The sequence below is a fragment of the Zonotrichia albicollis genome, chromosome 10 (genome assembly GCF_047830755.1).
Source record: "Zonotrichia albicollis isolate bZonAlb1 chromosome 10, bZonAlb1.hap1, whole genome shotgun sequence".
NCBI classification, from domain to species: Eukaryota; Metazoa; Chordata; class Aves; order Passeriformes; family Passerellidae; genus Zonotrichia; species Zonotrichia albicollis.
The window spans coordinates 1,662,152-1,683,331 of record NC_133828.1 but is presented as its reverse complement, the minus strand read 5'-3'; the positions used below and the strand labels follow the sequence as shown (position 1 = coordinate 1,683,331).

At 39.8% G+C, this 21,180-nt stretch overlaps 1 protein-coding gene across 34 annotated transcripts in view; it reads right to left on the bottom strand.

Moving 5' to 3' along the window:
* The window catches only part of NEB (nebulin), a 108,291-nt gene that overhangs the window by 34,711 nt on the left and 52,400 nt on the right, over nucleotides 1-21,180 (bottom strand). For all 34 annotated transcript variants that reach the window (XM_074547825.1, XM_074547791.1, XM_074547798.1 and 31 more), the window contains 32 exons: nucleotides 20,178-20,375; nucleotides 19,418-19,522; nucleotides 18,885-18,989; nucleotides 18,701-18,805; nucleotides 18,140-18,247; nucleotides 17,320-17,433; nucleotides 16,649-16,846; nucleotides 15,385-15,489; nucleotides 14,997-15,101; nucleotides 14,626-14,733; nucleotides 14,246-14,353; nucleotides 13,786-13,893; nucleotides 12,229-12,333; nucleotides 12,036-12,140; nucleotides 11,756-11,854; nucleotides 11,467-11,577; nucleotides 11,208-11,312; nucleotides 10,878-10,982; nucleotides 10,503-10,607; nucleotides 8,882-8,986; nucleotides 8,493-8,597; nucleotides 7,905-8,009; nucleotides 7,596-7,700; nucleotides 5,223-5,327; nucleotides 3,608-3,712; nucleotides 3,399-3,506; nucleotides 2,726-2,830; nucleotides 1,647-1,751; nucleotides 1,423-1,527; nucleotides 741-845; nucleotides 544-654; nucleotides 243-353 (listed from right to left, as the gene is read on the bottom strand). In XM_074547825.1, the coding sequence (XP_074403926.1) occupies nucleotides 243-353; nucleotides 544-654; nucleotides 741-845; nucleotides 1,423-1,527; nucleotides 1,647-1,751; nucleotides 2,726-2,830; nucleotides 3,399-3,506; nucleotides 3,608-3,712; nucleotides 5,223-5,327; nucleotides 7,596-7,700; nucleotides 7,905-8,009; nucleotides 8,493-8,597; nucleotides 8,882-8,986; nucleotides 10,503-10,607; nucleotides 10,878-10,982; nucleotides 11,208-11,312; nucleotides 11,467-11,577; nucleotides 11,756-11,854; nucleotides 12,036-12,140; nucleotides 12,229-12,333; nucleotides 13,786-13,893; nucleotides 14,246-14,353; nucleotides 14,626-14,733; nucleotides 14,997-15,101; nucleotides 15,385-15,489; nucleotides 16,649-16,846; nucleotides 17,320-17,433; nucleotides 18,140-18,247; nucleotides 18,701-18,805; nucleotides 18,885-18,989; nucleotides 19,418-19,522; nucleotides 20,178-20,375 (3,582 nt within the window). The remainder of the gene's footprint in view (nucleotides 1-242; nucleotides 354-543; nucleotides 655-740; nucleotides 846-1,422; nucleotides 1,528-1,646; nucleotides 1,752-2,725; nucleotides 2,831-3,398; nucleotides 3,507-3,607; nucleotides 3,713-5,222; nucleotides 5,328-7,595; nucleotides 7,701-7,904; nucleotides 8,010-8,492; nucleotides 8,598-8,881; nucleotides 8,987-10,502; nucleotides 10,608-10,877; nucleotides 10,983-11,207; nucleotides 11,313-11,466; nucleotides 11,578-11,755; nucleotides 11,855-12,035; nucleotides 12,141-12,228; nucleotides 12,334-13,785; nucleotides 13,894-14,245; nucleotides 14,354-14,625; nucleotides 14,734-14,996; nucleotides 15,102-15,384; nucleotides 15,490-16,648; nucleotides 16,847-17,319; nucleotides 17,434-18,139; nucleotides 18,248-18,700; nucleotides 18,806-18,884; nucleotides 18,990-19,417; nucleotides 19,523-20,177; nucleotides 20,376-21,180) is intronic.

The following is a 21,180-nucleotide window of genomic DNA, read 5'->3' as shown; positions in this document are numbered from 1 at the left end:
AAAGGATGAAAAAATTATTAGATGTGATTTCCACCAGATTACTTGAAATCCTAAAATGGGATTTAAATACAAATCTCTTATTTCAGTGCAATTTTATATTTATAAATATCTGTGCATTTATCTTTCAAAATTACACCTGAACATGGAAGCTGGGAGGAAATTCAGAAATCCACAAACTTGGGTTTTTCCAGTTGAATTTGCTGCATAACCTACTAAATTAACGGAAAAAGAGGCAGACTTACTGTGCTCTGGTTTTTAGCCACTTCCATGGCATGTTTCACCTCAGGAGGCTCCAGCATGACAGAATAATTGGATTTGCCTTTCTCCTTCACAAACTTCTTCTTGTAGTTTGTCTGTCAAGAACAACAAGGGCCACGTGTGAATTTTGAACATCACACGGAGGGAAATGCAACATAAACTTGGAAAAAAAGCTCCTTGAAACTGCTGTGGGTGGATAAAGAGGAATCACCTCACTCCCAAAATGTGTTGGCTGCAGATTTTGGAGCTGGGATTAGAAAAGCTGAGTTTGGAGTGTGAACTCACCTCGCTGACGTTCTTGGTCACCTCCTTGACGTGGACAGTGTCCCTGGTCTGGGGCAGGGTGGTGAAGGAGCCGTGGGGCAGCTGCTTCTTGCTCTGCTCCTTGTACTTGTTCTGCCAGCACAGGGGAAAGCCAGGTCAGACCCTGCAGCTCCAGGGGAAAACCCAATTCCATTAAATGCAGTAAATGAATGTTTTACCTCAGACACCAGAGAGCTGACGTTCTTAGCCAGCAGGATCTGAGGGGTGTCTGGCACGACGTGGTAGGTGCCACGGGCTTTGTTGTGCTTCTCTTTGTATTTTATCTAGCAGGAAGGAAAGACAGCAATTTAAATGATGTGCATCTGTCAGAATAAAAAGTAATTAGTACAGTCACAGTACTAATAATAACTGTAATTAGTACAGTCACGTTTGCTTGTTAGTGCAAAATTTTGCAGAAAATCCTATGTTTTGATATTTTACAGCCTAATCCATACATTCCTACAGCTCTCACTTGGATATTTTTAATATACTGAATACTAACATACTGTTAGTAATTATTAAAGATATTTTGTGTTGTTATTATTAAAGGTATTATGTGCTATTTTCTCCAGACACTTCCATTTAAATATCAGGAACGCAGAGATGCACCTGAGTTTAAGGTCTATAGGGTGTTCATGCAATGTTAACTTTGAAAATTAATTTAATCCATGAACAGTGGCTTCTACAAAACCAAATTTATTCAGTCAATTTGTTAATTAAATAAATCAAATAATGAAGTGAGACTGAGCATAACTGTCCAAAGCTTCATTACTAATCCAATTATATTTGCAGTAGAACAGTTTGGTAGTGAGTAAAGTGGTAGTAGTGAACTTGGAGAGGAAAGGTGAGCTCAGTGCTTACATCACTGGCCAGGATGGCATTATTGAGGGCCAACACTGTGTTTTTATCATCTGTGACAGACAGCTTGCACCCCTTGAGGAATTCCCGGTCCAGTTTGTATTCATACTGCAGGAAGAAAAAAGAAAAGATAAAGTAAGAGAGTCTCTGATCTTCTCCAACTTAAAAAATATTCTGAATAGGAGAGATGGGGACATGGAATATTGGGTGCATTTTGATTTTCTTACATCACTCTGCTGCAGAGAGGACTTGGCTGCTTGGACAAAGTCAGGCCTGTCAGCAATCAGGTGCCAGTGGGCTTTGGCTGCTTCGTATTTCTTCTTGTAATCCAGCTGTGTCCAGGGAAAAACAAACAGGGGGAGTTCATGGCAAACTGGGGAATTTGCACACAACATACAGAGCCAATTCTCTTTTGGCCTGTGAGAGGAGGTAAGAAAATGTATCTACACCAGATCAGGGCTTTTCTCTGTGTTGGGCACAGCCCAGCCCAGCAGTTTTTCCACTGTTGGGTGGAGAAAGGGAACAGGAAGGTGGAGAAAGGGATATGAAGGTGGAAAAAGGGATATGAAGGTGGAGAGAGGGACATGAAGGTGGAGAAAGGAATAGCAAGGTGGAGAAAGGAATAACAAGGTGGAGAAAGGGATATGAAGGTGGAGAAAGGGATATGAAGGTGGAGAAAGGGAACAGAAAGGTGGAGAAAGGGATATGAACGTGGAGAAAGGAATAACAAGGTGGAGAAAGGGAACAGAAAGGTGGAGAAAGGGATATGAAGGTGGAGAAAGGAACATGAAGGTGGAGAAAGGGATATGAAGGTGGAGAAAGGGATAACAAGGTGGAGAAAGGGATATGAAGGTGGAGAAAGGAATAACAAGGTGGAGAAAGGAATAACAAGGTGGAGAAAGCAATAAGAAGGACTGAAATGATGTCCTGACTACTGAAATGGGTGTTGGGCACCAATAACAGAAAACACGGGTAAGTTTTCCATCAGGCTTTGTGTCCAAGAGCATCACCCCATGGAATTCCTGGCACGGTTGTGTCTCTGCCAGGAAAACAGGGGACAACTGGAAGAATGGGATGTGTGACATAAAAGAAGCTCAAGGACAACTCACCAGAGTGAGCACTTCAGTATGAAATAAATTAAAACACATTTTCTTCCAGTAGCGTAAGGATATTTTCCACCAAAAAAAATCAGTGGAATTTAATTTCTTGTGGAATAATTTCTTGTGGAAATAATTCCTTGTGGCTTCCACTGCCAGCTCCCAACACTCTCCAGAATAAAATAAAAAATGATCAGGACAGAACTCACGTTGCTGTTCAGTTTGTAGGCGTGCCTGGGAGTTTTGATGTGAACCGAATCCGCCACGACGTTGCAGCGAGATTTGCTCCTCTCATACATTTCTTTGTATTTCAGCTGAAGAAAGACAAAGATGTAAAAATGTTTGCAAAGATCATATCAGCATCAACAAGAAAAGCATCCAAACATTTAATTAAATTTAATTAAAACTGCTCCTGGATAAAATCTTAATAGGAGAAAATGACTGGAGGTGGCACTCAGGGCTCTGGGCTGGTGATGAGGGGAGAGTTGGGCACAACTTTAATTTGATGGTCTTGAAGGCTTTTCCAACCTAAATAATTCTGGGATTCCATGAAAAATAAATTGTGTTGATACAACTTGATATCTAGCACCTGCCTGAAGGAGGGATTTCTCCAGCAGCACTTCTCTTTATAGAGAAAATGTGGCAGTTTTACCTCACCACGAGGCCCAAAAATGTTCCAAGAGCTCCAAAAGAAAATTCCATGGAAGACTTCCTAAAACACTGGGTTTTGAAAGTGCACTGAATGCAGATAGAGCTTTCCAGGCCAAATGGTCTAAGAAAGTGATGATTTTCTCTGACAGCGTCTCACAGGAGTTACAAACATTGGCTGCCAAGTTAAAAAGCGAATTTTGGTGTTTTTGATGGCACAGAGGATTCACTCACGTCGCTGATCCTGTCCTTGACCTTGCGCACGTGCAGCAGCATCGGCGTGTCCTGGATGGTGGTGTAGCCCTTGGGCTTGGCTTTGTTGTACTCCAGCTTGTAAATAATCTGAAGGGACAGATTGGGGCTTGGGTTATCTCTGGGGATGCTTGGAGTCAGCTGGGAATTCCCTGGGGGTGCCTGTCCCATCCCACAGGACCCACACTTACATCACTGATCTGCTTGTTGACCTTTGTGGTCCGTAAATACTCTGGAGTGTCCAGAACTGTGGTGTATTTGTCTTTCTTCTTCTCATAGTCCTTCTTGTACTGAACCTGGAGATGGGGAAAGGCTCGAAGTTCATGCACAGAGCAGGACAAAACCTCTTCCAGAGGTGGGATTATATCCATGGGTAAAACTGCAAAACCCTCCCACCAAGCCAAAGAAAGCAGAGCATGCACCATGAGCTGAACTGCAAATCTTTTCCTTGCCCAGGAGGCTGCCTGTTTGTTTGTCTGATTCATTGTATGGTTATTCCAAGCTAAAATCTCCAGGACTGAGCTAAAAAAATCAATCCCTGCAGACCAGAGACTTCTGAATTTCATAATGGACAAAATTTCATTTTTAAATAGTCATATCCAGTTGAAATTTGGACTTGGTGATCTTGGAGGTCTTTTCCAACCTCAATGATTCTGTGATCAGAGTGAAGAGAAATGTAAATCATCTCACATAGCAGGAGATAAAAACATTTCCAAATATATCCCAATGCTAGGGTATTTTCAAGGCTTTGGCAGCAGGATTTGTGCCTTGGTAATGATTTTCTTAAGGATCAGCTTGCCCTGCTCAGGTTTCTAAACCTTTTTTCACAGAGTTCACCAAGTGAGAATAGGTTCACCAAGGATGGAAATTCATTGTAGGCAACCTCAAGGCAGCTGGAAAAGGTTAGAATACATTTTTTAAAAAAGAATTTTCATGCTCTACCCTTTATAAAAAAAAACCCCATGCATTTGAAATGGGACTGTGACAGACAAAATATGAAAAATGATGAACAAGTAATCGATGATAACATGGAGTGAACTCGGGGGGACATGCAGGTCAGACACTTCTTTTTTGAATTCAAACATACTCAAAGTTACCTGCAAGGAGCTTTTAGTGGAAGAATATAAATCCACAGAAAAATGGAACACAAATGTCTGAAAAACCTTCAGTATTTATTACTGAAGAATGTCACTTTTGGCACAGGCAATAACAAAGAATTACAATTCCCTCTGACAGAATTGTTTTCCACTGCTGCATTTCCAGTCTATCATTTATATTCCAATTCATGATCATGATTTTTCCCCTGCAAAGGGTGAGCTGACTGCCAGCAGCTGTGATTTCAGAGCAGAAATAACTGTTCTGTGTCTGACACCACTCTGGGCACAGTGGGAGATTAATGTTGGAATCTCCCTGGCAAATCCATCACATCCTTCCTGAATTAAGGAACTGGGGTTATCAAAGGTGGCCAGGCCAAGAAATGGTGCCAGAATGAGAACTGGGTTAGGGAAATACCAGGAAGAGCTAACATCCAATATCTGAAATGAGTGGAAAAATGCTTTTTTATACAAATAAATGAAATTCATACCAATTGTTTATAATGAAAGGAGAAAACGGGGACGAGCTCAGCCTGAGCTGAGCAAATATTGTTTCAGATATTCTGTTTTATTTTACCACAGCCAGCATTAAGCACGTGGAGGAAGCTTTGGGGTCTGAAGTCCATGGAAATAGAGGGAGCAGTAAATTTGCCAAGTCCAAGCAGCCACAGTGGGATCTAAGGTGTCCTAGAGCAGCAGCTCTGCAGATTACCTGGCTCCACAGGTATGTGTTGTAGAGTGCTGTCAGCATGTCTGGCCTCAGAATTTCATTGCATCCGTGCTGCAGGAGCATCTTGGCAAGGGATTTATAGCTTTTCTGTCCATGCAAATGGCAACCAAGGACAAGAGAGACACATGAACAACGTGAACAATGACACGGCTCTAGATCCCAGGCACTTGGAGAGTGGAGAGATTTAGGCAAGGTGCTGTATGTATTCAGCCACATGTGCATACAATTCACATCTGGATCATTAACACTGCCAAGGGGAAATACTAACAAGTTTTCCTGCTCTCACTTTAAGGAAGTTATGAATTTTTGGGGGGAGATGAGAGTAAATTAGAGATTAAGGCAAATATGTCCCTGTTGCTTTATCTAGAAATGAGTAAGAAGAAAAGAGAGGTGATACAACCATAAATGCTTGATCCTGCATTTTTAATCCCTCTCCAGTGGCTTCAGGAGGGATGGGATTCCTGATGTCCATTGATGCACAATAACAGAAGTACATACAGGACAGATGGACAGAGCAGCTCACACAAAAAGCGCCTCCTTTTTGGGTGGCAGGATGGAGATGGGATGAAGAGTGAAGAAACGTGACAAAACCACAGGGCTGTGACGCTGCTGGGGGCGAGGGGGCACGCAGGGCTGTGCTGTGCTGTGCCCCCACGGTACCTGACTGCTCAGGGTGCTGCCCCACTTGGCCAGCAGGGTCCTGGGCTCATCCACAATAACGCTGTACCTAGCTTTGAGCTTCTCATAGGCTGCTTTGTACAGTTTCTGCTCAGAACAGCACACACAGTGTAACAAGAGAGGGTTAGGATACAGAGAGATCGCTGGTATAACCTCTTTACAGGCTGGGGTTGAAGGTCGTGTCCAAAAGAGAAAAATACATTTTAAAAAACCAAACCAAACCAAACCAAAAAAAAAAAACACAAAAAACCCCACAACTAACCAAATAAAACAATTTAAAAAGAAACAAAAACCTCAAAAAAAACCCCACAAAAAAACCCAAAACCAACAAAAAAAAAAACCACAAAAACCCAAAAACAAAACAAAAAAATTCCCAAAAATAAAAAAAAAACAGAAAAAAACAACAAAAAACCCCAACAAACAAAAAACCCCAAACAAACAAAAAACTGAAATAAAAAAACCCAAAACAAAAAATCAAACCAAAACAAAACAAAAACAAAAACAAAAAAAAACAACCAAAAAATAAAAAAAACAGAGGAGAGGAAGAATATTTCCAAATGGTAATTGCATTTCTACATTGTCTCTGGAAGGCCTACAGTTTAAGGATGCCTCTATTCCACCCCTTCACTAAGCAATTTTATGACTGATTTTCTCCATGAAAAGTAACTGCAGAAGCAATTCTGGGTTGTAGATTCCTGAGTTGAGTCCAAAGAGAACGCAATGAGATGTTATTAAAAAAACATCACTTATATAACAGAAGATATTTAGGTAAGCATTTCAATATATGGAGTTCCCATTGATAAAATTTCACCTGTTTATGTTTCTGATATTAATTTTTCCTTATTTGCCCTATGAACAATTATAAGACTGAACAATCTTCGTAAAAATTCTGATATTTGTTGTGAAACTGCTTCTCTTACCTAGAACAGGTAATGCAGTAATAAATTTACTGACAGGTAATGATATAACACAATGGCTGGTGAAAAAGAATGAAATATTAAGATATAAAACTAAATATCTGCTTCTTTACTGAAAAGCATCAGATTTTGATGGGCTGTTAGAGCTCCAAGCTGATGGGAATCACCCTGAACATGATGTTTTCCATGGAATTTGTGCTGGGGTGTAGAGCACTAATCACAAACTCCAGGAGAGAAGTGAATTTTAAACCCAGGGATGTTCATTAATAATTAGGTTGTGACAATTGTTTCTTTAGCACTACAGGAGGAAAATAAGAAAAAGTTGATTGGTAGAGTTGAAAAATTCCAGGCAAAATCACTGAAATTAAATAAGTTGTAGAAACTTCAGACATAACTCTGTCATCTTAACACCAATAAAGATTTTATCAATGTTTTAGGAAAGCAATTGGAATTCTGTCCACATCTTTTTGAGATGGAAACAAACACTCAGGGTTACTGTACCAGCAGCATTATTTAAGTCAGGAAAGGAAAAGTTCCTTTGCCATGAAAAATAATGAACAGGGGTGGGGATTTCACTTTCTAGGCTCTGCAAACCTGTTCTGTCCTAACACCCAGAATAACAACAACCTTGTGTTTCATGATGTTTTTAGTCTGATGTTAAAGCATCTTTAAGCCTGATTATAAGGAAGGACAACCTTCAGCTCTGTATTTACTCACAGAGCACCTCCTTAAGGCTGAGCCTACAGAAATCTTTACTTACCATATCCGTCAGCTGAGTTGCATATTTAAAATGTTCATTGCTTGGAGAGTCAGCCACGTACTTGAACTTGGACTTGGTCTTCTCAAAGTTCTCCTTGTACTTACACTGCAGCCAAAGAAAACCAAACACACAAAACCCAGCCCACGTTAGCCCAAATAAAGGGAAGGCAATGAAAATGTGATTTTAGAGAGAACCTGTGGCAAACAAATCGGTGGGATTACTGCATTTGTGAGTTAACTTTTCTACCTACAACAAATAGCTGTGAATGGACAGAAAATGTCCAAAACCACCAACGATTCAGTCACTCACCCCACTGTAGAGCACTTTATTCTGTTCTGCCAGGACAAAAGCTGGAGTGTCCCACACATAGCAGCCAGTGCCTTTGAGCCATTCCAGGTCTTCCTTGTATTTAACCTTTAGAAAAGAAGCAAAAAACCTCAGTTTTAAGCAGATAATCAGTGCTGAAATGAACCTCAGCACAAGGCGTGGCAAAGAGGGTTACATTCAATATAAAATAAATTAGTTTCTCCTATTTTTGTGATGGACTCAGTTTATTCACACACATAATCTATCATTAGCTGTTGGAGTTCCTGTGTGAATTAAAAATAAGGTGCAGGTAAGGGGTTATTGTGTATGTATAGAAATGTACAATTAAAGGGTTTTACAGGGCTAAACAAATTTAAGCAAATATAAATGTAATTAATTAAGACTGTCTGCTAATTTGACATGGAGCTGTGCTGCAGTTTTGGCCATCAGATTCTGTCAGTTCCCAGGGCAAATTGTAAATCACTGTAAACCTTCAGCTGCTTTCCCTTTGTTGGGATAGAAGGTTTGGGGGCATTTTGGAGACCACTCTGAACGTTCATTGTGGGCCCTGCAGGAGCTGCTGGCACTCACATCACTGATGGCATCCGTGACCAGGCGGTGGTGGAAGTGCTCGGGCCGGTCTGGGATGGATCTCCAGATCCCCAGCTGGCTCATGTAATTCTCCTTATACTTCACCTGCAGAGAAAGTGGAAGAATTAAATAAAACAATTGAAGACAACACTCCAGGTGACACAAAAGTTTCATCTTTTTTTTCCCCTGAACAGCAGAACTAAAAGAGTGGAAATGAAATTAACTTGTAACACCAACAGCAACCAATATTCCATAGAAAGAGAGAAATCAACACTGATAACGTTGATTTTTTCCTAATTATTTGACATATTGAAATGGAACAAAAGGCTAAGTGGCCTATTTTGGGTTATTAAGTGTCAACCACTAATTAGGAATGAAGATGTACTTACACTGCTGATGTCATCAGTGACCTTCCTGTGGTAGACAATGTCCAGAGCATCCTTCACAGTGTGGTATTTGCCCTTGGTGTTCTCAAAGGTTTCTTTGTAGCGCAGCTGGGAAAGAAAAAAAAACCACAAAAGAAGGGATTAATATGCCAGGAAGTGTTTCAGTTACATTTCTCACTTCTCAGGAATGATACCCCAGGGATTTGTTGCTGTCAGATATCCCAGTGCAAGCCCTGAGGAATTTCAGGAGGCTGCAATTGCCTACAAACAGCTGTAATTTCAGTGAGACTTGTGGTGAAAATTACAGGGAATTTCACCCAGTTCACTTCCAGACTGAGGAACAAACATCCCTGCATCACAGGAGTGCTCTCTAGAATAATACAAATGCCACTTCTGGCATAAAAATCTTCCCTGCCCTCCTCTAGAAGAAAGCAGGAAGATCATCCCAGACTTTCTCAGAGGAGAAGTTCCCATGTGCAGAAGAGCTGGGATGCTCCTTGGCAGTATTTAAATATATAAAAATCACTCTCAGAGCAGTAAGGCTAAATAAACCCTAGAAAAAAGCACCAGCCCTGCACATGTCCTTTCACATCCTGCTGGTTCTGAAATATATGGAAAAGCTCTCACAAATGAGCATTTTTAAATTGCCTTAAATCACAAATAACTACTCCACGCTTGAAAAAATCAATTTCACCTTAACAACCTCCTGTGCAGCACCTCAGGTAATTTTTCTCTCTAATCTACTTCTGGATTTAAAAAATGAATACATTCCCAGTGACAGGGCAGTTTACTTCTAACACAAAACTGAGATGAAAAAGCTGATAAAAGTTATTTTATCCTGGCCCCAGCATCAATCACTTCAGTCCAGCCTGCTCTATTTGGAGACATGATCTGTAAACAAATTATTTTAAATCTGGCTTTACTTTGCTGTACAGCCATATTTCAGTGCAATGGGAAATGAAAATTAATTCTAAAAATTGGAAGAGAAAAAAAGAGAAAAATTGCAGTAGAATCAAATCAAAACTTATTGAAGTTCACCATATATTGAAGTTGGAGGGAGACGACCCACCTTGCATTGGTCAGCATTGACTCCACTTTATTGATCAATCAGGCACCTTTTATAACAGTGTTAATCAAGTTCATGCATATTGCAAAATCTGAGCTCACAATAGGCCAGAGATTACACACCAACTCCTCCTTATGTTTCCAATACCAAGATTTGGGTTCTCAAAATTATTCTTGCTTTCCCAAAACAGCCAAAGATAGAACATCCACTTGTTATGAGAAAGCTGCCTGAGAACTCTGGTATGCAAGGTTCTCAAGGCCTTCATGTTTGTCACCTTTACTTGTAATTAAAAACAACCTGAGAACCTCTGCTGTTCACAGAAACAGGCTGTGAGAATCTGCTCCTCACAGCTGCTTTCTAAGCCATCTCTGAAAAAATCTCCAACAAAAACTGAATAATGTTCCTAATTTCAAATGGAAATGGACATGCGAATTAGGGGACTTCCTGGATTGGGAGCACTGAGTTATTCTGTGCTTTGGACGTTTGCTCCCCAGTGATTTTCTGGTTCTTTCCATGGAGAATGCAAGGGAAGCAGCAGGGGAGTTCCTGAGCACTCACATCGCTGGCATTCAGGTAGGCTCTCTTGGCTCTGATCAGCACCGGCGTGTCAGGGACAGGGGTGTATTTGTCCTTCATCTTCTCATACTGGATTTTGTACTTTTTCTAAGAGACACAGCAAGAGCAAAGAGTCATCATTGCAATTTTAGGGGCATTTGCCAACCTGTTAAAAAAGCTTGTCTTATAAAACCCTAAAACACGTTTCCAGAATGTTTTATTTCACCAGAACTTACAAAGGAAATGTGGAATTTAAGTATAAGAAAGCGAAAACTAAATGAAGGCACAGATTTGAACCTTGAAATTACCACTAAAATTAGAAATAAAACTTCTGAAGAGTTCAGCAGAGTGGCAGCAAATTGGAAAACAAGATTTTACCTCACTGATCATGTCCTTGACACTCCTGGCATGTGCAAAGGCTTGAGTCTGACCATCAGCATGATGGTGGGGTCTCTCCTTTGTGGCAAGTTCCACGTACAAGTACTGCAGCAAGAAGAAAATAATCAAAAAAAACCCACACTTCTACTAAATTCTCTGAAATTCCACTAAAGTCTCTGAAAAACAGCTATAAATTCACAATATAAACATAACCACCGATTTCTAGGAATTCTACATTGCTTGGAAAAGCCTGGAAAGTTTTTGCTGTACTTTAACAATATTTTAAGAAGAACCCCCTGATTGATTTTCATATCAGCACAATTTTTTCACCTGGCTCTGTATTTTTTGTCCTGTCTTGGCTCTTATGAGGTCAGGTGTATCAAGGATGGACGTGTATTTTGTCTTCAGCTCATTGCCTGCAGCTCTGTAAACCAGCTGGAAAAAGACAGCACCAGGAATTATTTCTTCTGCAATGGTTTAGAAGCTGCACAATCACAGCTTTGCATTTATAACACCTCATCTATTCCAGTAAAAAACACGGGGAGGGGTTAATTACAGCTACACAGTTGTGCAGAAATAACAGATTTACCTCACTCAGATGGGTTTTTAGCTCCTGCACTGCTCTGTATCCAGGAGTATCCAACACCACCTGGACTTTGGGCCACATTTTCTTGGCAGTACTTGTGTAGATATAATTAGACTGGAAAGGAAAAGCATTATTAACAAAGGAAATTTTACAGTGCAACCCAACAGTGCTCTGAAACAACAAATTGGCACAAAATTCTCTCATTCTTTGCTCATTTTCATCGGTTTGACTTCCTGCATGCACAGCAATAAATCCACTGCTGTCCTGCTCAGTTCCAGAGGAAATCCCTTACCCAGAGCTTGCGGAGCTCGCGGGCACGGACCATGTCAGGAGTGTCATAGAGGAAGCAGCCCAGGCCCTGCAGCCACCTCAGGTCCTCTTTGTATTTAATCTACGAGAGAAATTAAAACCAACGAAATTAAAACCAAGGCTGACCTTTGGGGACATTTCAACCTCCAGCCCTTCAAGGCAGTGAGAAAGCATTTTTTTGGTTACAGAACAGAAAGGAAGAGGGAGAAACCCAACCCCAGTGCCAGCAGAGAGGTTTGGGCCTGGCTGCAGGTGCTGCTTACATCACTGGTGATGTCCCCGGCGTAGCGACAGTGCAGCACGTGAGGGGTGTAGGGCAGGGAGATCAGGTGGCCCTGCATCTTGAAGAAATCTGACTTGTAGATCAGCTGGAAGACAAGGAACAAAGCAGCATTTCAGCTGTTTGGTCAGGGGATAATGCCAACCCTTCAGCTGCTCTGTGGGGAAGGCACCTACATCGCTGACAGCCTCCTGGGTGGCTCTCACTTGGCGGATTTCAGGCGTGTCAGGCGTGGTGTGGATCTTGTCCTTGTTCTTGTGGTAGGTGGCCCTGTACAGCCTCTGTCACAAGAGACAACATTCTGCACTTGAACACAGCTCAGAACCTTGAAATGGCCAACAAGTTCAGCACAGCGCAAGCACTTCTTACACAAATTACTGTTCTCTCCCCAGGCAAAGATTTCCCATTCATTTTCCCATTAAAATTCCCTTTTCCCATTAAAATTCCCATTTCCCATTAAAATTCCCATTTTCTCATTTTAGTTTTCAATAAATCCTGGAAATCTCAGACTGTAATCCTCAAAACATATAAATACATATACTTAATTTTCATACTATTAAAACCAACGATCAAAGAAGTCAATAAATATATATAGAACCTAAAACTATTATGACCCAAATAATATATATAGAACTATAAATAATACAGAGTAATCCTAAAAACATATAAATACATATACTTAATTTTCATACTAGTAAAACCAACGATCAAAGAAGTCAATAAATATATATAGAACCTAAAACTATTATGACCCAAATAATATATATAGAACTATAAATAATACAGAGTAATCCTAAAAACATATAAATACATATACTTAATTTTCATACTAGTAAAACCAACGATCAAAGGAGTCAATAAATATATATAGAACCTAAAACTATTACGACCCAAATAATATATATAGAACTATAAATAATATAGAAATCTCAGACTGTAATCCTAAAAATATATAAATACATATACTTTTCATACTAGTAAAACCAACGATCAAAGAAGTCAATAAATATATATAGAACCTAAAACTATTACGACCCAAATAATATATATAGAACTATAAATAATACAGAAATCTCAGACTGTAATCCTAAAAACATATAAATACATATACTTAATTTTCATACCATTAAAACCAACAATCAAAGAAGTGAATAAATATATATAGAACCTAAAACTATTACAACCCAAATAATATATATAGAACTATAAATAATATAGAAATCTCAGACTGTAATCCTAAAAATATATAAATACATATACTTAATTTTCATACTATTAAAACCAACGATCAAAGAAGTCAATAAATATACATAGAACCTAAAACTATTACGACCCAAATAGTATATATAGAACTATAAATAATATAGAAATCTCAGACTGTAATCCTAAAAACATATAAATACATATACTTAATTTTCATACTATTAAAACCAACTATCAAAGTGAATAAATATATATAGAACCTAAAACTATTGCGACCCAATTTTATACAGGTACAATAACTTCTGTTCAACTTTAATCACAGCTAATAAAATCAGGCTGCAGTTTTATATTATGGTAACAGTTTCAGCCTGGATCAATGATCCCTCACCATTCTTGATGGATACTTCTCTAAATAATTAAAAAAGCCTCAAAGAAGAGGGATCCTACAACTCAGTAGTCAATGTACTCTCATTATGAATATTTTGGGCACTGCAAATACAACTGAAAGCAAATGCATATATTTACTGTACCTCATTAATGGCTTGATTGACTTTCCTCACATTTTCAAAGCCAACATCTTTAGGTCCCAGAGTGTAGCCCTTGGCTTTCATGTGTTCGTAGGCTTCTTTATATTTCAGCTATAAGAAGTACAAAAACACACAGAAACTAAATTTGATTATGATTCTGGCTACACTGCAGCTCTGACAGAAATTTATGTTGTGTAAAGGGACGGATTTTTAGAGATAAACAAGTGAGATGTAGCTGGATCACAGTTAAATACACCACACATGATAACTCCTTCTCCCTTTATCATATGGCCGCAAATTAATAATACAATAAATTTTTCTCGCATCTAATAAGGTATTTGCATAATGCTGAGGAAATTTCCATTTTGATAGTAAAGGCCCAAGCTGAGAGTCCCTGATGTGGGGCTGCTGATCACTGCCATGGTGCAGAAGGATGATTTGAGGGATTCAGACCCTGACTTACGTCGCTGCTGATGTGCTTGACGTGTTTGGCATGCTGGAAGTTGGGAGTGTCCGTGGGAAGGCTGTAGCCCGTGGGCAGAGCATTCACACCAGCCCAGCGATACAAATTCTGCAAGAGCAGAGAGAAAGGCTTTGTACAGCTGTCAGCAACACTGAGGGCAAAATCCCTCCAGCCCAGAAACCTCTCCATCACAACTGGCAAAATATTCCCCCCATGCCTGGGAGGAAAACGCATTAAAATGCATTGTTATAGCTTGAATGAAGATATTTTCCCACTTTCATTTCAGAGCAGTGAGATGCAGCTTCACCTGAAAAGCCAAAAGCAGACAATTTGGTTTTTCAGTACCACAAACTCTGTGAAGCCCCAAGTTTTGTACTTACCTCACTCTGTATTTTGTTTGCATTGTATGCCCGCTCCAGATCCACTGTTTTATCAGTGGGGATCATCTTGCCTTGGACATTCTTCTTGTAATCACCACGATAGACAGCCTGGGAAAGAGAAAAAGTCATGATTGTCACGTTCTCTCACAGTGTGTTTTGTTTGCATACAATGGGAATTGTTCCTAAAAAAACTGGATTAAAGTTTTTTGGCTTCAGACAATTAATGATTTTAGTGATTGTGTCTACAATGAGGTGTAGATAACAACAACGATTGAAATTGAATTATTAAAAACATATTTAAAGTCCCATTTCTAAAGCTGGTGAGGTGACAGTATTTGTAATATTGGCTGGAAGGTGAGAGAAACACTTACTTCACTTAAATTCAAGGCACTGATCACATTCTGGACATAGACAGGAGTGTCCGTGACCACAGTGAAGTCCTTCTTCATTTTTTCTGCCTTAGATTTGTACTTAATCTGCAGAGAGAAAGCAAGAGCTCTAATTACTAGGGCTAGTAATTGTGAATTTAATTTATTGTACCATCATATTTACCATACTTACTATTCATTTCATCACTGAGCTATTTTATTAGAGAGCCAGCATTGAAACAGAAATTATATTGGAACTCTGGTTTGTTATTTAATGAATCCTTCAATCAAGAAGGACAAATAACATTTTCCAGACTACACCCGGAGTGGAGTAAAGCCACAGTGGAGTTAAAAAGAAGACTGAGAAGCAAATGCAGGGTTATCCACTCACATCACTGCGAAGGTCATAGGCTTGCTTGGCATGGAGGATTTCAGGAGTGTCCCAGACAAAGCAGCCAATGCCTTTCAGCCAGTTCAGGTCATCCTTGTAGATCACCTAAGGAAGCAGAGAAGGAGCCTGTAAGAATTCCATCAGGATCTAATCCCTTACTTCTAAAATCATTCCAAAACACAACTGTCAAATGCTGGCAAGGAAGGTTTCTGCTACGTTTGTTTGTTTGTTTGTTGGTGGAAAATCAAAACAATTCCTTCAGAAATTTAAGTAATTTTTTGTTCAATTTGGGCAATAAATTAAAAACCCAATGATTTTAAAAATAAACAATAACACCTGTTCATCCTACTGGGCTCTGATTTACTGCCAGATCCTACTCCTGACCGGCTGAAGGCAAGTGTGTAGAAGCTTTGCCCAACCACAATTTTCTCAGACTTCTAAAGTTTCCACACCTCATGCAATGAAATAAAGGACAATTTACAGACAGGGTAGAATTATAATGTTATAACCCAAATGTCTGCACCATTAACACTGAAATTATTGAAACTGCTGCACAGAGGTTGTGGACTTGCCATCCCTGGAAGTGTCCAAGGCCAGGTTGGACAGGGCTTGGAACAACCTGGGCTAGTGGAAGGTGTTCCATAGCAGGGAGTGGAACTGGATGAGCTTTAAGGTCCTTTCCAACCCAAACCATTCTAGGATTTTCTGATTCTATTCAAATAAGCCCCATCTCAATGACCCATTTATTGCCAAGTGGCAACTTCAGCGCGCTCCAGCGAAATTATTGCTAAATCATTCCTGTGGAGAGCTTTAGTGTGGAGAGCTTTATTAATAGTTGGTTAGCTGAGAAAGGCCATGCTGACATATTGCCACTGGTCAAGCTGAGAAATCAGCAGTCAGCAAGCTGAAAGGAGATGTCAGCAGCTTGCAATCAGTGGCCTTGCTGCAACATGGAGAAAGGGAGTAGAGATTAGTCCTGAATATCTCCTAAGAATATGTAGAAAGTATCAAAAGTAGGACCATAGGAATGTAAAAGTAGGTGTAACTGCTGATATGTAACTAACCAATCCTGAGCTCAACTTTTGCAATATGCATGAAGTTAATTACGAACTGTATTTAACCCGCTGTGCTGATCAATAAAATTGGGCCTGTGATGATCAACTGGATGTCCTGGTCTCCTTCCGTCGACACATTCCCTCCAACAGAGCACAACTGGAGGAACATTCTCAAAAGGGAGCCAGGGACAGGTGATGTGGGGACTTACATCGCTGACTTGGTCTGTGACCTGCCTCACATGGGTGTTGACCTGCAGGTCGGGCAGGCACAGCCAGTCGTGGAGCCGCGTGCGGTAATCGACCTCGCTGATCTTCTTCTGGGCATCCTTGGCTGCCATGATGTCCATCATGTCTGGCACAATGTGCACCTTGGCTTTGGTCTTCTCATAGGCTTCTCTGTACAGGCGCTGTGGAGTTAAAGCAATGTGTGGATAAATTTGGAGGAAATCATTGCTGCTTTCATGGGATGTCAGTGGGAGAGCAATCACTTTGGCCCTGACTAAAATTTACACCTGGCCTGCTCTAAAAATAATTTGCAGAACCTCAGCAAGGGAGGTAAAATGTGATTTGTTCAATTTTCGTTGTGCTGAGGAGTTAAAAGAAGGCAGATGATGATTTTACCCATATTACACTAAAGGTTTGCCCATGCATGCAATGCAGTAATTGAGTTAAAACTTACATTTATGCTTGTGCTCTAGAATTTAGCAAATACTGCACACTGCCAAGTGCACATGGGAATGGGATGCCTGGATCAAGGCACGGGGATTCCTTGAGAGTTCCTGCTTCTGAGAGGAGCATGGCTTCACCAGGAAAACACACATCCAGAACCAACACTTACATGGCTTCACCAGGAAAACACACATCCAGAACCAACACTTACATCAAGGTTGAGCTTCCCCACTCTGAGGCACCTTTCTGTGTTGGGATCATCCTCAACACCTCTGGGGAGGGTGTACAGGGCTTTGAACTTGTCATATTCCTCACGGTATTTGACCTGAGCACGAGCAAAGAAATGCAGCAATTAACTGACTCCCATGAGTCACTTGTGGGCTTGGAACAAAATCCATTAAATCCATAAAATCAGCATTAAGCAAGAAGTTGAGTCCAACAAGTAGAGAAAGGCTTTAAAGCAGGATTTTAGTTTTCTGTTTTGTCTTAGATGGAGAAGAAAGCACATCATAACAATCAGGTTTTAAAACAACAGCTGACTAGAGGATTTAAAAATAAATACATGTAGGATAAGGCACTTATCTATTGTTCTAGCTGTTTCATTTAAAGAGATCTGTGGAGTGGTCTCTCTTAATTCTAACTTCAGTACAGCATAAGATGTTTTCTATACCATACTAAGCATAATTTAAAGATTTTTGGTGTTTTTCTGACCTGGATGATCATGAAACTTAGACTAGAGAAAAAAAACCTAGAAAAAAACTTAGACCATAAAAACCCTAACATTTTCAGTTTGGATTACTATAAAAATTGACTTTTTTTTTCCATGACAAGAAGCCACAAAGGACTGTTACCCAAATGACTATCAGAGAAAAATCATTATCTACAGATACACATCATATCTCAAAAGGGGGAGGAAAATTAAAGTTTAAAAAATATTTATATCGATAGTAGATGCAAGGCATGAAGGATTTAATTATTAGATTTTTTTAATCACTGCAGTGATTAAAATATGAATAATTTAATTCACTTACAATGCTTGCATTGTGCTTCAGTTCTTTGGCACGTGCCAAGGCTACAGAATCAGAGGGCAGTGCATAGCTGGTGGCCTTCACTTTATCCCAGGCCTTCTTGTAGAGATTCTGTGGGGAAATAGAAAGTTTGTGTGAGTGGAAAAACAGTTCTTGTAAATAATTACCAGCAACCAATAGAAACCAAAAGCCCTTCTCCTTTTATTTAGACACCATATGGTAAAGCATTGTAAAGAAGATATTAAGTGATACTTAATATGAAGTGCATGTAAAGGGTGATAAAAATCCTTTCTAACTATTATTGTCTGTTGTCAGAGATTTTGATTTTGTTCAGGTGTAATTTTATTCAGGAAATCTATTTATGAATCCAGGTGTTTTGCCAAGACTGGCATTACAATTGGAAAATATGGGCCTTGCCTGAAATACAATATCTCCCCCAAGCTCAAGTAGTGCAGAGGGACAGCACTGGCTTTGAGAAGCTCCTGGTACAATGAACAAACAAAACAGAACAAAAATCCACATTAAAGGTCCTTAAGAGAAAGAAAACTGTGCATAAACACTTACATCACTATAGAGGTGTTTCAAACTCTGAACTCTTTGTGAATCCACTGTCTCAGTCACAGTTGTGTACTTGTCCTTAGTTTTGTGGAATTCCTCCTTGTACTTCACCTGGGGGATGAAAGCTGGGTTTAGTGCATGGTTCCAATGCTCAGCAGGACAATCCTGAGCAGAAAAGGTGGGGATTCACCTCGCTGGCGTTGGCAGCACTTTGCAGAGCAGTCACATAGACAGGGGTGTCTGTAACCACACTGAAGTTCTGGAAGTTCTCCTTCCCTGCAGAGGTGTATTTTATCTAAGGACACAAAACCAACAAAACACCCATTAGTGCTGGAAAAGATCTGCAAGTCCCCTGCCAGCTTCCTTTAAAATCACATCTGGACAGCTGAAATCAAAGATTACAGCTCAGTTAAGATCAACTCTGAAAGTGACAGATCATAAAATAGAAATACTTAATATACAGCCAGTATGGACTAAGGAATAATGAAATTAAAAAAATACAGCTCTCTTTACATTCTCCTGTTTTCTGCTCCTCCAATAACACTAAAGATGTCTCTACAGAAGCAACTCCAAGACGGCATTTTCACAGTTTAAACAAAATATTTCTGATGTAACAGGAATTACTTCATTCAGCTCTGGACTAGGACATGTCAACTCCAGTGAATCACAAATGGAAGAAAAAACACACATAAATATTTATTTCTTTATTTAAGGAAGACTTACCTGGCTCTGCAGGTCATAGGATTTCTTAGCCTGTATGATTTGTGGAGTATCCCAGACGTAACATCCAAGTCCCTTCAGCCAGTTTAAGTCATCTTTATACACAGACTACATGGAAGTGAACAGAACATTAGGTTAGGAAGAAATTTGCCTTCTGCCAATTAAACCAAGGAATTCTGCATCCTACTAAGCCAGGTAACTCACACAACTTCAGGTTTTATTGGGAAGGTTGGTTGGCCCAAGCTGGGACACCACTCACTGCAGAATATGAGCACCATTCTCTCACCTGTGGGCTGATACAACCCCAACAAACAAGGGAATTCTTTTCCAGACCCACTGGATCCAGAAGGATTCTGGATGCTGTCCTGGCCCCTGTGCTAATTCCAGCATTCCCAGTTACAGTAGATAGGGATCACTGCTGTGATTGGTACTAAGAATCCAAGGCCACGGTTATTAATTAATATTAATGAATCAATTAATTAGTAATAATTTACTGTGCAAACTTTAATTTTTGTGTTTAATTAATATTAAATTTAATATTAATTTAATATAATATTTAAATATTTTGGAAGATACTTGGGAAAAATGATGGGAAAGGCCGCTGTAATATCAAACAAATGGGCTCAGTAAGCTCACATAAATTTGGAAGGGTTTGGACAATGCCCTCAGGCTCCTGGTGGGATTTTTGGGGTGTGCTGGATGACCTCGATGGATCCCTCCCAAGCCAGCCCAATGCATGGCTGTGAATCAGTGACAGACATACATCACTGAGGATCTCCTGGGCTCTCCTGGCGTGGATCACATCGTTCTCCTCGGGGGAGCAGCTCCACTGGTGGAAGTAGTGCCGGTACTCCAGGTCGCTGAGGATGTGCTGGCACTTCTTGGCCAGGACGTGGTTCATCATGTCAGTGGGGATGTGGACGTTCTTCTTGGTGTCCTCATAGTTCTTTCTGTAGGCCAGCTGAAAAGCAAAGATTGGGGAAAGGGTGAGAGGAAATCAGAGTGGTTTTCTGGGCGACTTTGGGTTCTGGACTAAAAGGTCACAGCATAATCTGAGATGTGGTACCTGGATTTAGTAGCTAAGCTGCCATGGGATTCAACAGGATAGAAATCTTAACCTGGATATGAATCACCTTTTATTTTGTCAAATTTCTGGAAGGGCAACAATTACCTTCACTGGCAGTTTTAACACCTGATGAGAAAACTAACAAGTCTTCAGGATTAAAAAACTCATGCTCACACTTGGTTTTAATCTAATTAATGATAGAATATTTGGGATTACACTAATTTTAGGCCCTGTGTGACATGTTGTATGTGCACTGCTGACAACAGCAACACACCAAATGTGCATTTACTTTTCCAGCTCTTAAATTCCTATTTCAACTCAAAATCTGCACTTTTATTTGCAAAGGAAATTAATCACACATGGTATTTTTTACTGCTCAGACCCTTAGACTGAAACAGAAAAAGGGGTTTTTTCCTTACTGCACTATTCCTAACAGCTGTACAAATCCCTTCTCAATCTCCTAAATAATTTTAAATTCAATTATTCAACCCACGTATCAAAATAAGCATTCAGGTAACACAAGCCTGTTGAAATAATTTTTACTGATATTATTGTGGATTTATGTTGAGGTTGGACTTGATCTCGGAAGTCTTTTCCAACCTTAATGATCCTGTGGTTCTAGAGTTCCATTAAACTTTGCACTATTTGTGTTTAAGTAATAAAAGAGTGAATTTCATCTGTGAAATAAATGGTGAAATAA